The sequence below is a fragment of the Terrapene carolina genome, unplaced genomic scaffold, assembly GCF_002925995.2.
Source record: "Terrapene carolina triunguis isolate 2854851 unplaced genomic scaffold, T_m_triunguis-2.0 Scaffold194, whole genome shotgun sequence".
Classification (NCBI taxonomy): Eukaryota; Metazoa; Chordata; order Testudines; family Emydidae; genus Terrapene; species Terrapene triunguis.
The window spans coordinates 13,176,984-13,192,392 of NW_020664545.1; the positions used below are offsets into that span (position 1 = coordinate 13,176,984).

Here is a 15,409-nt window from a genome sequence, read left to right on the forward strand (position 1 = left end):
TGATCCTCCGCTGCCATCATAGGGGTACCTTCCCTTTCAGGGCACTCATTTTTCCAATGTCCCTCCTTTCGGCATATGGCACACTGGTTGTGACCCAGGCGCCTTTCCTGGGAACCAGGGCGCCCACGTCCACGGCCTCTCATTCCCGGCCCCTTTCACCTTTCTGTGACCTTCCTCTGCCGCCGGCCTGCACCGCCGCTACCATCATTTTCACTTGCCTCTTTTCCTTCTCTCCCTCTCTAAGGGTATAAGCCCTATTTGCAGTCTCCAAAATCTGAGCCATAGACATTCCCATTAAATCCTCCTTTTTCTGCAGTTTCCTTTTAATATCAGGGGCCGCACGGCTGGTAAAGATACCCTTTATAATTGCCTCAGTTGCCTGATTGTCTGGGTCTGTGCAAGTACTGTGCCGGATGGTGTCCCGAATGCGCTGCAGGAAAGCCACCGGACTCTCTTTTGATTCCTGGATTAGCTCATAAGGCTTTGCCCAATTGTTATGTCGGACAGCCGAGTGCCGGAGGCCATACATAAGCAGTTCCTTATAGGAGTTAATCATCCTCAAATCCCCCTCCTCATTCGGATTCCACCGGGGGTCTACTATAGGGACAGCGACCTCAGGCAGGGGCTTGCCTTCTCTGTCCTCATTATGCCTTCTCTGTGCCTCCTCCCTAGCCTTGGCTATCACCTGATTCCGCTCCACCTCAGACAACAAGGTTCTCATCAGTATATTGCAATCATCCCAGTCAGGCTTATGGCTTGCCAGACACCCTTCAAAGACTGAAATAAACCTGCTTGGATTCGTGGAGAACTCCCCTGCTTCTGCCTTAAAGGCAGCTAGGTGCACTGGGTTAAAAGGGACATGAGAATACACTGACACAATCTGGGCTGCGCGATCCTGTGTTCCTGGACGGGCTACCACATTCTCAGTAATCAATGGATACAATCCCACCGAGGGGGTACTCTCTGGAGCCTGTGGGGGTGCTGGAGCCGAAGGGGACACCGATTCTGCCATTACAACTGTGGGAGGGTTCTGGGGATTAGCAGCAGGTACTACCGAGTCTGTCGGAGTCAAATGGCACTTGTGCAAAATATCAGGCCTATTTCTTAACACCATAAACGTATACGCATAGAGATGTTCATTCCATTTACCAGTTCGCTGACAAAACAAAAATAACTGAAGGATTGTGTTGTAATTAAGTGATCCTTCCGGTGGCCACCTTTCCTGGCACTCTAGCTGATATTGAGGCCAGTCAACTGTACAGAACCTTTTTAATTTACTTTTAAGCATCGAATCTGACCCAAACACGTCCCAATTTGCTAGAACGCATTCTAAGGGCATACACTGTGCCCCGCCGGCTGTACTCTGTCCCTGCCCCATACTCTAGCAGGCAAAAAGTCCCCGCTGGACTGTTCCTACCTTATCCAAGGGTCCGGTTCCTCACCGTCGCCCACAACTACTTCTCCACTATCCTCAGCCGGGAATAGTCAGCGGCATTCTCAGTGAGCAGATCAAAGTAGGCCTTCTGGGCCTCTCCGTACAAAAAAGGGGCGAGAATGCTGGCCCACTGTTCCAGGGGCCACGCCTCACACTTAGCAGTCCTTTCAAATGAGAGGAGATACGTCTCTATATCATCGTCTGCCGTCATCTTTGGCAAACAACTGTTGGCCCTCAGGGTTCGCGTCCCCTGGGCCTGGGTGGTGAGGATCTTCAGTTGGTCCACAACCTCGTGCAGGAGGGCTTGATCTTGGGTCGCCTGGCTCATTAATAATTGGTTGGTTTCCTGCTGTAACCTCATGGACTCCTGTTGCCCCATTGCCTGAGCCTGGGTTGCCTCCTGCTGGGCTGCTGTGGCTTGCACCAGCACTCTCACCACCTCCTCCATGGTGGTACAAACAAAAACCCAAAAACCCAGTGCACTTTTTTTTTTTTAGTAAAAACCTCTTTGTTCCGCCACGCTGTGACCAATCATGATCCCACTCCTGACACCAGTTGTAGCAGAGCTCTGACCTTGTCCCCGTGGGTCCTGCACTTCTAGGCGGTATATGCTAGCCTCAGTGGCTCTCTGTGACCCTCCACATAGCCCTTCTCTCTCTAGGGCCAGGGTTACAGTCTACTGAGCCCTTTTCATCATAAGCCAGCAAGGAGGTTGGTGAGAGAACTCCCACAGTCTCTGTTGTCCCTAGGGCTTGTTTTAGAACAGTTTAGCCTCCTGTCCTGACAGGGGCCTGACTTCCCCTCCCAGGAGGTGTTCCTGTAATGGTGGATTGGGGGGAAACCCGGGCCCGCCCTCTACTCCGGGTTCTGGCCCAGGGACCCTAATGGTAGCAGCTGTTGGCAGCCAACCTTTCACTGCCAGAGTTGCTACATTTCCCTGGGCCACTTCCCCACAGCTCTCCTGCTTCTCCCTTACCTTAGGGCTCCCTTATCAATAACTTGAGGGTGTCTTCATTAACCAGTCCTTCAGCCGCACTTCCTCTTCTCTGGCTCCCTGGCTCTCCTCTGCCTGACTGGAGTGAGCCCTTTTTATAGTATCAGCGGGGCCTTAATTAGAGTCAGGTGGTCACATTAGCTTAATGGCCTCACCTGACTCTTTGCAGGTTAATTGGAGTCAGGTGGTCTATTAGCCTGGAGCAGCCCCTGCTCTGGTCAGTCAGGGAACAGAAAACTGTTAATCCAGTGGCCAGTATATCTGTCTTCTGCTATTCTGCTGTACCCAACTGGCCTGGGTCTATTACATTACACTAGAAACTGCTCCAGAAGTTTAGGGAGTTTGCCCTGGGGTTTGGGGCAAGCTGCAGCCGCAGTGGATCATGCAGGATTCCCGGGGCGTAGAAGGGCAAAGAGCCAGCTGGTACCTGCACAGGTGGAGATGTTACCTAGCAGCTCTTGGGGAACCAGGGCACAGTACCTAGCTTGTCTGACTCACGAAAGACCTCCTCCCACCCAGCCTCTGCTTGAACCAAAACCGACGAGAAGAAAGACTTACAAAAACCAATGAAAAGGCAGTGGGAGGTCTGGTCTACACTACAAGGTTAGGTCGAATTTAGCCACGTTAGGTCAATTTTATAAGTAATGTGGCTACACAACGAGCCCTGTTCCACCGACTTAAAGGGCTCTTAAAATCGACCGCTGTACTCCTCCCCGACAAGGGGAGTAGCGCTAAAATCAACCTTCCTGGGTCGAATTTGGGGTAGTGCAGACGCAGCGCTGTGCAATTTGATGGTATTGGCCTCCGGGAGCTATCCCAGAGCCACTCTGGACAGCACTTTCAACTCCGATGCACTAGCCAGGTACACAAGAAAAGCCCAGGGAACTTTTGAATTTCATTTCCTGTCGGTCAGCGTGGCAAGCTCAGCAGCACAGGTGACCATGCAGTTCCAGAATCGCAAACGAGCTCCAGCATGGAGTGAACGGGAGACACTGGATCTGATTGCTGTATGGGGAGAAGAATCTGTGCAGGCAGAACTCCGAACCAGCAGAAGAAATGCTGATATATTTGCAAAAATCACACAGGGCATGATGGACAGAGGCTACACCAGGGACACACAGCAGTGCCGCGTGAAAGTTAAGGAGCTCAGGCAAGCCTATCAAAAGACAAAGGAGGCAAACGGTCGCTCCAGGTCAGAGCCCCATACATGCCGCTTCTATGATCAGCTGCATGTCATTCTGGGGGGGGGGGACCCTACCACTACCCCACCACTGTCCGTGGACACCTGCAAGAGGGCAGTCTCACGTAGCACAGAGGAGGATTTTGTGGATGAGGAAGAGGAGGAGAAGGAGGAGGAGGAGAATGTGCAGCAGGCAAGTGGAGAATCTGTTCTCCCTGGCAGCCAGGACCTTTTCATCACCCTGGAGCCAATACCCTCCCAAGGCGGGTTCCCGGACCCTGAAGGTGGAGAAGGCACCTCTGGTGAATGCACTTGTAACTACACTACAGGGGTTAAAAGCAATTGTGTTTAATGTTTGATTTGCCCTGAAGAATTGGGATGCATTTGTGGCCAGTACAGCTACTGGAAAAGTCTGTTAACGTGTCTGGGGATGGAGCAGGAATCCTCCAGGGACATCTCCATGAAGCTCTCCTGGAGGTACTCTGAAAGCCTTTTGTCATAACTATAAAGGGAAGGGTAACAGCTCTCTGTGTACAGAGACTCCAAATCCTTTTACCTGTAAAGGGTTAAGAAGCTCGGGTAACCTGGCTGACACCTGACCCTAAGGACCAATAAGGGGACAAGATACTTTCAAATCTTGGGGGGGGGGGAAGGTTTTTGTTTTGTGTCCTTTGTTTAAGGGGTTGTTTGCTCTTGGGACTGAGAGGGACCAGACATCAATCCAGGTTCTCCCCATCTTTCTAAACAAGTCTCTCCTATTTCAAACTTGTAAGTAAAAGCCAGGCAAGGCGTCTTAGATTTACTTTGTTTTCTCAACTTGTAAATGTACCTTTTATCAGAGTGTTTATCTTTGTTTGCTGTACTTTGAACCTAAGACAGAGGGGGGTCCTCTGAGCTCTTTAAGTTTGATTACCCTGTAAAGTTATTTTCCATACTGATTTTACAGAGATGATTTTTACCTTTTTCTTTAATTAAAAGCCTTCTTTTTAAGAACCTGATTGATTTCTCTTTGTTTTAAGATCCAAGGGGGTTTGGATCTGTATTCACCAGGAGTTGGTGAAAGGAAGGAGGGGGGAAGGGTCGAGTTCTCCTTGTTTAAGATCCAAGGAGTTTGGATCTGTATTCACCAGGGAATTGGTGAAAGGTTTCTCAAGGCTTCCCAGGGAGGGAATTCTTGAGATGGTGGCAGCGGACCAGAGCTAAGCTGGTAGATAAGCTTAGGAGTCCTCATGCAGGCCCCTACATTTGTACCCTAAAGTTCAAAGTGGGGATACAGCCTTGACACCTTTGCAGAAGGTTTCTGGGGAGAGCTGCCTTATTTCGTCCTCCACGGTACCACGCCAAGCCAGTAGCAAGTACTCTGAAATCATTGCAGCACAAAGCATGGCAGCAAATGGTCCCGGGTTTTGGTCGCATTCATGCAACATTCGGTCTTTATCTTTCTGGTCAGCCTCAGGAGAGTGATATCATTCATGGTCATCTGGTTGAAATAGGGGAAGTTTTGTAAGGGAACAGTAAAAGGACCCCGTTCATGCTGTGCTGTTTGCGCTTGCCTAAAAAGGATCATCCCGGAGAATAGCCACGCGGTGTGGGGAGGGGTGAAGGGATCATCCCGGAGAATAGCCACACGGTGGGGGGAGGGGCGTGCTGCACATCCACCCCAAACCTGTGGCCCCTCCTTTTAAATGGCAAACCCAACCGGCATTGCTTGCTATGGGAAAGGAGGGCGCTGCAGTTTGAAACCATTCCCACATGTTATGAAGGTGGAAGAAGCCAACCCCGCGTACCCTTTGGTTTACCATGGTTGCCTGGAAACTGAATTCTGTTGCCCAGCCGGGTGTGATGTGTCACCGTACCGACAGGCGCTCAATATAAAAGGCAAAATGCGACCTTGTACCTAAAGCACATGTGCTGTCTGCTGTGAATTGCTTGATTCACTGTGAAAGAGTCTCCCTTTAGGGAGATACAGAAATGTATCTTCTTAAATTCTACTCTCCCTTTTTATCCCCTCGCAGGTGCAAACGTTTCTATGCTCCCCCTATCATCTCCGTCCCTGAGGTTATCGCAGATTAGAAGGCGAAAAAAACGCACTCGCGATGACATGTTTTCCGAGCTCATGCAGTCCTCCGGCACTGATAGGGCACAGCTGAATGCATGGAGGCATTCAGTGGCAGAGGCCAGGAAAGCATATAGTGAACATGATCAAACCACGCAGGAGAAGATGCTGAGGCTAATGGGGGAGCAAATGGACATGATCAGGCATCTGTTGGAGCTGCAGGAAAGGCAACTAGAGCACAGACCCCCGTTGCATCCATTGTATAACCGTCTGCCCTCCTCGCCAAGTTCCATAGCCTCCTCACCCAGACGCCCAAGAACGCAGGGGGGAGGCTCTGGGCACCCAGCCACTCCACTCCAGAGGATGGCCCAAGCAACAGAAGGCTGTCATTCAAACAGCTTTGATTTGTACTGTGGCTACAATAAGTAATGTGGCCTTGTCCTTCTCTCCTCCCCCACCCCACCCGGGCTACCTTGTCAGTGATCTCAATATTTTTTTAAATAAATAAATAATGAATGGATTCAAAACAATAGGGACTTTATTTCCTTTGCCAGCTGTGGTCGAAGAGGGGAGGGGGATTGGCTTGGGAAGTACATTCACCAAAGGGGGTGGTTTTGCATCAAGGAGAAACACACACAACTGTCACACCGTAGCCTGGCCAGTCATTAAACTGTTTTTCAAAGCCTCTCTGATGTGCAGCGTGCCTCGGTGTGCTCTTCTAATCGCCCTGGTGTCTGGCTGTTCAGAATTGGCCGCCAGGCGATTTGCCTCAACCTTCCACCCCGCCATAAACATCTCCCCCTTACTCTCACAGATATTATGGAGCACACAGCAAGCAGCAATAACAATGGGACTATTGGTTGCGCTGAGGTCTAACCTACTCAGCAAACAACGCCAATACCCTTTTAAACATCCAAAGGCACATTCTACCACCATTCTGCACTTGCTCAGCCTGTAGTTGAACTGCTCCTTACTACTGCCCAGGCTGCCTGTGTATGGCTTCATGCGCCATGGGAGCAAGGGGTAGGCTGGGTCCCCAAGGATAACTATTGGCATTTCAACATCCCCAATGGTAATTTTCCGGACTGGGAAGAAAGTCCCTTCTTGCAGATTTTCAAACAGCCCAGAGTTCCAAAAGATGCAAGCGTCATGCACCTTTCCTGACCATCCCACGTTGATGTCGGTAAAATGTCCCTTGTGATCCACCAGTGCTTGCAGCACCATTGAGAAGTACCCCTTGCGGTTTATGTACAGTTTGGCAAGGTGATCTGATGCCAAGATAGGGATATGCATTCCGTCTATCACCCCACCACAATTAGGGAACCCCATTGCAGCAAAGCCATCCACTATGACCTGCACATTTCCCAGAGTCACTACCCTTGTTAGCAGAAGGTTATTGATTGCCTTGGCTACTTGGATCACAGCAGCCTCCATGGTAGATTTGCCCATTCTGAATTGATTCCTGACTGACCAGTAGCAGTCAGGCGTTGCAAGCTTCCACAGGGCTATCGACACTCGCTTCTCAACTGTCAGGGCAGGTCTCATCTTGGTATTCTTGTGCTTCAGGGCCGGGGAAAGCAACTCACAAAGTTCCAGGAAAGTGGCCTTACACATGCAAAAGTTTCACAGCCACTGGGAATCATCCCATACCTGCAACACTATGCGGTCCCACCAGTCTGGGCTTGTTTGCTGGGCCCAGAATCAGCGTTCCACTGTATCAACCTGCCCCACTGCTGCCATGATGTCCCAATTGCTACATCCCGTGCTTTCAGGAGTGTCTGTGTCCATGTCCTCCTCACAATCTTCCTCATGCTGGCGGCTCCTAGCTAGCCTCTCCACATACTGCAGGATAATGCGCGAGGTGTTTACAATGCTCACAACAGCAGTGCACAGCTGAGCGGGCTCCATGCTTGCCGTGCTATGACGTGTGCATGGGTAACCCAGGAAAAAAGGCATGAAACGATTGTTTGCCGTTGCTTTCAAGGAGGGAGGGGAGACTGACGACATGTACCCAAAACCACCCGCGACAATGTTTTTGCCCCATCAGGCATTGGGAGCTTAACCCAGAATTCCAAAGGGCAGCAGAGACTGTGGGATAGCTACCCACAGTGCACCACTCCATGAGTCGATGCTAGCCACGGTATTGAGGACGCACTCCGCCGACCTACTGCACATTGTGGGGACATACACAATCGACTGTATAAAATCGCTTTCTAAAGATCGACTTCTATAAAATCAACCTAATTTCATAGTGTAGACATGCCCGGAGACACCTAAACCCCTGGGACAAGGGTGACAGGATTAAATAAACTCCCCTAGCCTCATTTGCATCGAAGATGGGAACATGAGAACAGAGATTCCAAGGCAAGAACCGCACAGAACTCTGGGTCCAGAAAAGCAGGGAAGCAGTGCATGATGGGGGATCTCTGCTCCAGATGTTAACTAACCCACGCCTGCACACACCCAGCTCAGTAGTTATCAGACCAACTCTAGTAATAAATCCTTTATTGGTATCCAAAATAGTGAAGCAGCCTAATTGCATTGTGAGCTCCCTCCAAGGAACACCGCCCATAGCCAGGAATGATCAGTTCCTATTGCGTAGCCTGAACAAAACACCTTTGGTATACTCCCTTGAGCCATCAGTTTACACATAAACAAATCTACAAAAACAACAAGGAGTCCAGTGGCACCTTAAAGACTAACAGCTTTATTTGGGCATAAGCTTTCGTGAGTAAAAAATCCACTTCTCCAGATGCATTCCCCCTGATACATAAACAAATCTAGTGTTCTCCCTCGAACCATTGTTGTTTCCCTACAAAAACCCTTACCCACGCTCAAGTAAGTGCTCTGATGCCTGGATCCAAAATCTGCATCAATTCCATTGGGACTTCATCTTCTCCTGACTGATCGTGCTGGGGGCTCTGCCTGACTCCAGCACTCTGGACCCTCAACTACCACCACCACCACCTGGGACCCCCGAAGGATTCAAGCTTCACGGAGTGGTGAGAACCCAGCTCTCTCTCTCTCTCTCTCTCTCTCTCTCTTGGTATAGCCTTCTGACACTGACTTGTGGGATCAGTTATAGTTTTCTAAACCTGACTTTTATCATCAAAGTTAAGGTAGATTTAATATTATAACTGTTTTGTTTGTTTGGCTCTCCTATGGCAATAAATAACTTTCATGGTTAAGCTGGTTGCTTCTCTCTCTCTCTCTTCCTCCAACTCCTCGTGGGTGTTTTTTTTTTTTTTTTTGGCTTCCCCATTCGCTTTGCAGCAACGTTCCTCGTACCTAAGCTAAAGATCCCTGCAGCGCCCAAAAATCCTGTGGGGTTTGCTCATCAAGTGGGTTACTACCAGAACAATTGCAACGAGAAAGTGGGGATAGGGACGTGCTGAACCTGGGCCATATGAGAGTGGCGGATTGAAAATGCTGCTCGACCCAGTCTGCTCAGGCGTACTCTGTTCCGGTGCGGTGCCCATGGCCTATGAGGGTGACAGCTTGGAGGTGCTGTTCGACCCAGCCTGCTGAGTCCAGGGACATATAAGGGGTCAGCTTGGGAGTGCTGATTAACCCGGTCCTCTCAGATGCACTCTATTAATGTGTGTGTGTGTGTGTTCGTCTGATTCTGGGGCTGGAAGAACCCAGCCCTGGGGCACACAGGTCCTGCAGGATAGCTCCATTGGGAGGGAACTTGCAGCAGGGAGAAGCAGAGCTCTGTATGAGAACACAAGTGACACAAGCAGTACATTGATAGCAGAGCCGTAACAAGGAATTTTTGCACCCAAGGCAAGGGCCGGCTCCAGGCAATTCGGTGGCGGGTCCCTGAGTCCCTCTCGGAGAGAAGGACCTGCTGCTGAATTGCTGCTGAAGAATGAATGAAGCGGTGGCGGCAATTCGGCGGCAGGTCCTTCCCTCCGACAGGGACTCAGGGACCTGCCGCCAAATTGCCACCGAAGAAGCGGCGGCGGTAGAGCTGCCGCCGAAGCGCCGCCAATCGCGGTAGAGCTGTGCCCCTCCGCTTTGCGCGCCCGAGGCAAGTGCCTCACTCGCCTCACCCTTGTTACGGCACTGATTGATAGAATTACAGAACCCCCCACCCCCTGAAGAGTAACCCTCATAAATGAGCACACCCCAAAGTAACGGGCAAATCTGGTAACAGAGGGAAGTGTTCACTGCTAAGTCCCAGGTTCCCATTCAGGCTGGGAGTCCCCAGAAGCTCCTGGGGCTAGAACCCCACGGATATTTCTGTACCTAACTCCTGCCTGGGCCTTGGCATCTCCTGGCTGTTGACCAGCCTGTGTGTCAGTGAGTCGCAGGGAGGCCCCATGGCAAACTCCATCCCCCATGGCACGGACAGGACTCAGGAGAAGCTAAGGTTTGAACTGGGCCATGGAGACTGAGCAGGTCCCCCCAGAGCAGCGCTCCCGGTGCGGGGCAGAGGGATTTTGTCCTGGTGCTGCTCATGTTGCACCAGTGGCTCAACGGAGAGCTCCGTCTCCAAAGCTAGAATTCACCTCACCAACCAAAGCTGGCCCTGCCCGGCCATGGATTCTCAGAGGCGCTGCTGTAGGCCAAGAGCGACCCCACTTCCCGCTGGCATGTGGAGGGCGGTGTGTGCGCACACGCATGCTGGAGCTGCCTGGGGCCCTGGGTAGAGGTTCCTGTTTTAGCTGGTTCCATTTAAAGGCCAGTGTCTTGTTCCCAGGGCTCAGCTGTGTGTGCTGGGCTGAGCGATGGCCGTGCAGGGGCAGCGCCGTGGGAGCAGAGGGGGTTATGCTGGGTGTGAGCTGGGCCCCGGCGCTGCTGCAGTTAGGGCTCAGGAAGCTGCTCACAAAAGCAGAAGTGCCGTGTACAGCAGTGTGGGGGGGACTTTTGTTTTTAATCCTCATTTCCTGTGCGTGGGCTTCAGAGCTCGGTGACACGGCTCTGCACAGCTGGGGCGCAGGCAGGCTCCTTGGACGGGCGTGCGGAGGGCTGCCGTCCCCAGGCTCGGGGCAGTGCTGGCAGGAGCAGGTGGGCTTCCCCAGCACCCAGGCTGTCTCCAAAGGTGAGTCCGCTCGGCCGGGGCTGAGTTCACTGTTGCTGACTTCCTGCTGCCCAGACTTCTGCCCTCCCCTCCACTTCCTCCCATGCTCCCCTCCCTGCATGCCTCTTCCCATTCACCACTCGGCCCCAGCGATCTCTCCTGTGCCCACCCTGAGCAGGCCATGCCTGCAAAACCTTAATTCCACCCTGCCAAGCATCCGGCACCCTCAGCTCTATTGCTATCAGCCTCTTTGAGGATCAGGCCCTAGGCTGGTAAATCCGACAGGGATGGGCGCAGCCTCCCTTGCAGTGCCATCAGGCTGGTCGCAGGAGAGAAAGGACATGCTTGTGGTTAAGGCAACGGGGGGGCAGGACTCCTGGGTTCTATTCCCTGCCCTGCCAGAGAGTTCCTGTGTGACCTTGGGCGAGTCACTCTTAAACCCTGGGGAAGTGTCTGAATTGTGGCCCCCGTCTGCCGCGCTCCTGATGCCAAGGGTCTCAGGTACTGCGGGTCCTGCTGCTGCTGGAGCGGCATGAGATGGAGCCAATAAGAGATTGCTCAGCTCCCCCCAGCCAGGATCAAGGCAGGGCAGCTCCCCCCTGGGGTCGCTACAATAACATTGGAATGGAGAGGAGCTCCAGGGCTGGAGGAAACTGGAAGGGGGGAGGGTTCCTGGCAATAACTCCCCGGCCCTTAGGGGTCAGCCAGGCATACAACACCTCTAGCTGGAGTCTGAAAAATCCCAGCCCCTCCCTATTCAGTCTCCACGTATTCAGTCGTAACAAGAGACTCAGAGGCTGAGGCCGAGGCAGTGCAGCCTAGGGGTCAGAGCACGGGACAGGGAGCCTGTGACATACCAAGGTACAATCCAGACTAATGAGCAGCTCAGTCATCCTGGCCCTGCAACCTTGGGTGCCTTACGATGCCTTGCTGAAGTGGCTTCCACCTGGGCCGCTCACAAACAGCTTCCAGCATGTGCCACACCCTGCGTGTGTGTGTGTAACTGCAGCCTGCCAGCCACACTGGGGTTACAAGCGCTGCTCTCACCAGCCTGGGTGACACCAAAACACCCCCAGTCTTAGACGGTCTCTCAGTAATGTCTGTCCTCTCCTGGACAATACAAGCTACATTAAGTCTATTTCTTTAATAGAAATAATATGCACACAACTTGCCACCCCAAATGGAGTTTGTCAGCCACTTTAATTTAAACACAGTGGATTAGATAAAAGAGTAAAACAAGTTTATGAATTACAATGAGTACAAGTAATGAGACATAAAAATCAGAAATGGTTACAAGAAAAATAAAATTAAGACATTTCCTAATGCCAAACTTAACAAACTCTATCAGATTCAAGCAAAGTTTCTTACCATATACTTTCAGCAGTCTTACTGACCAAACCCTGGAGGTTAGGACCCTTCTCCCAGAATCCAATGAAGGCTTCTTTTGTTGCTTCAGGTGCAGTGAATGTGATGGGCAGGGAGAGAGAAAGAGGGGACCTGTGGGGTTTTTGTCCTTCCTTTTTATAGTTTCAGTCCTCCTGTTGAAAACATTTCCAGGTGGGCACTAGAAGGCAAAGAGTCTGCATGGAAGGATGTTCCCTGCTGCTTTTTCCTCATCTATTTAAGCTTCCTTTGTTTCCCTTCCATCTTGATGACTCTGTTTACTGCTTAAATGCAAATTAAGCAGAGGACACATTCCTTTGTTTAGGACAAGCCTCTTTGCCACCCTCAGTTTGGAACATGTTTTAATAATGCCACACAGTGGACTCTTATAACTTCACATACAAGGTTACCACACAGGTTTTATCAGGACGTTACTGATCAGCAAATTATGAGTTTTGAAATGATATCTCACAAGGTGTACTTTGTACAAAGTTTTTTACAATAGTGTGTCAGGTGTGAGTACAGGGGTACGTCATTCTGTCACAGAGCCGAATTCTAATCCTGATGCCAACACTAAGGCCAGTGCCCGTGTGTCTTTCCCAGGTGCTCTCCCACCCAGGGCCTGAGAGGCTATTACTGTATTCCCCCTGCCCTAAATCCCCCTGAAACCCATCTACCAGGTCCCAGGGGCAGGATCACTCTGTCTAGGGCCCTTGCCTAAAACAAATCAGACTCTAGCTCAAGCCTTCACCCAGGTCTGGGCTCCTACTTCTGGCTCTAGGAAATTAAAATAACCGCTCCTGGGTCCCCGTTACAGGGGGCTCTTCCCCCTCGCCAGCACTCAGCACCCTTGGAACATGAAGAGCTTTTTATCTGGGGGAAAACAGTCAAACGAAGCATGACAGCCCAGGTATAGACTTACCTGTAAGAGCCTGAGCCACCTAAAACAGTGCGTCAGGAGTCTGGATGGCCTCACGGGAAGGCTGCCTGTGCAGAGATCCAGGACTCCACAGGCTTGTCTTCCGGCAGAGTTAACTCGAGTTACACTTCCAGCGTCACCCCTCACTGGAGTCCCACAAAACCCTTCACTCCTGTGATGGTGCTTTTTACACCAGCTGACTGCTCCCCCCTTCCCCCCTCCAGAGCACAGGCTGACGAGTTGCACAGTGTGGCTTGCTCCACTGGACTGCTGCTCATCCTCCAACGCCTTTCTACAATTCTCCCCCGCGCCCCCCATGTCCAGAAAGGACAAACGAGTTTCCACTTATTGCAGAGCCATGGCCTTGTGCCACACACGAGGGAGGGCCGCGCCCAGTGTGGACACAGCAGGTGGGATTCCACAGTGTAGCTGCTCTCACGCGAGCAAGGTTAACTCAAGTGGAGATAACTCGAGTTAACTGCGCAGTGAAGACAGATCCCAGCCTGTCCACAAGCCCCACCCCCCTAAAGCCCTCTTGTGGTTCTCCTCTGCCGGTCTGCTCCTGCCCAAAGAGAACCGTGCATCTACCTGGCCCAGCTCTGCAATATCAGCTCCGGTCCTGTTGGCCCAGGACGCTGGGAAGTCAGCTCTGTCTGGCGTGACTAACAGGGTGCCATGGGCTGACGGAGATCTCAGCCACGTTCCACTGCTGCTAATGGCTACCACGCCAGCTCTGCACGATTACCTCCTCCACTGCTCCAGCCCCACAGATTCACTCCACACAGAACCAAGCCGCCAAGTGGGGAACCCAGAGCTCGCTGCCCTCTACTCTGAGGAGGATTTCATTCCAAACCACGGGTCTGGGGGGCACAGGGGGAGTGGGAAAGGGACCAGATGCGACCCTTGGGGCAGTCACACGCCCCCCCCAACCCTACGGGTGGTCTCTGTCTAGCACCATAGGGTGAGCCCCACGTGCCCAAGCCTGCAGACCCAGGCTCTGCGCTCGTTGCCGTGTGGACGTACTCTGTCTGCTGGCCTGTGCCTGAGGGCCCCATCAGAGGGCTTGAAACTCCTTGGGCTTCGGCTTATTGTGTTGCCTTTTGATCATTCCTTTGGGGGTGGGGGACAAAGGAGTGGGGGTTTGCACCCCAGCAGAAGGGGCTGTGGGTTCAGCCTCCTAACCCACCCTGCCACCCTGCTGGCACTTCCCCTGGTCGCAGGCTTGCCTGACTCTCCCCCCTTGCTGGCCCCCGGGCTATGGGATAGGGAGCTGCTGCTCCAAACAGCCTGCACTCCCAGCGGGCGATTTGTGGGAGCTGGGGCGGTGTCGGGCCAGGGAGGGCGGCTGCCCATGGGAGATGCCTGGCTATTTTGCCCCCGGCTCTCAGTTCAAACAGGAACTATTGAGGAGCCGTTGGCTGTGTTGCCCTCCTCAAAATGACGCTCCATCAACGCTGGCTGTGCTTTCTGTGCCCAGGTGGATGCTGGTTCGGGATCACCTGACACCTCCTAGGGCTTGAGGCGGAAGGAAGGGGCCAGGCGGGCCAATGGCTGACGGGAGTGTGCCCATCAGCACCCTGGGAGACGCTGCCTTGGCCAGGCTCTGCGAGCTCCTGGACAACTGCAGCCGGGGCTGGAGGAAACTGGCTGAAATCGCAGGCGCCGAGAAACGCTTCAAATGCAGGTGGAGGGAGCGAGGGGGGCACAACGGGCTTCGGGCACCGATATGGGCAGCGCGGCCACGGGCAACATGTCAGTGCAGCGGCCTCACCAGCCTGCCCGCCCCAGTGTGTGAGTGTGTGTATGTGCACACGCAGGGGGGTGATGTAGGTGATGCTCCTGGGTATGAGTAGTCACACTCTGTGTGTGTGCGCGTGTCAGGGGGTAGGGGTGTCATTGCAGTGTAGGCCTTTGGTACCTACCTACCTCAGTGTGTGTGTATGTGTGTGTGTGTGTGTGTATACAATGTGTGCTGTCCCATTGAAGGCTGTGGTGTGTGTGTGTGTGTGTGTGTGTGTGTGAGTGATAGAGAGAGAGCTGTCCCAGTGTAGGCCCTGTGTGTTTGTATGTGTGTAGATGTCACAGGACAGGCTGTAGGGGGTGTAGGGTGTTTGCTATCCCAGTGCAGGCTGTGAGGGGTGTAGGGGGTGTGGCGTCCCAGTGCAGGCTGTGGGGGGTGTAGGGGGTGTGGTGTGCCGGTGGGGGGTGTAGGGGGGGTGCTGTCCCAGGGCAGGCTGTGGGGGGTGTAGGGTGTTTGCTGTCCCAGTGCAGGCTGTAAGGGGTGTGCTGACCCAGTGCAGACTGTAGGGGGTGCGGCGTCCCAGTGCAGGCTGTAGGGGGTGTAGGGGGTGTGCTGTCCCAGTGCAGGCTGTAGGGGGTGTGCTGTCCCAGTGCAGGCTGTGAGGGGTGTGCTGAC

The 15,409-nt window shown here is 52.8% G+C and overlaps 1 protein-coding gene across 1 annotated transcript in view; it reads left to right on the forward strand.

Annotated features, from left to right (window-relative positions):
* The first annotated feature begins 10,636 nt into the window (after positions 1-10,636).
* LOC112108923 (mucosa-associated lymphoid tissue lymphoma translocation protein 1-like) overlaps positions 10,637-15,409 on the forward strand; it is a 19,481-nt gene continuing 14,708 nt past the window's right edge. Inside the window, exons 1-2 of the mRNA XM_026654995.1 lie at positions 10,637-10,712; positions 14,471-14,677. Coding sequence (XP_026510780.1) covers positions 14,541-14,677 — 137 coding nt within the window. The 5' untranslated portion in view covers positions 10,637-10,712; positions 14,471-14,540. The remainder of the gene's footprint in view (positions 10,713-14,470; positions 14,678-15,409) is intronic.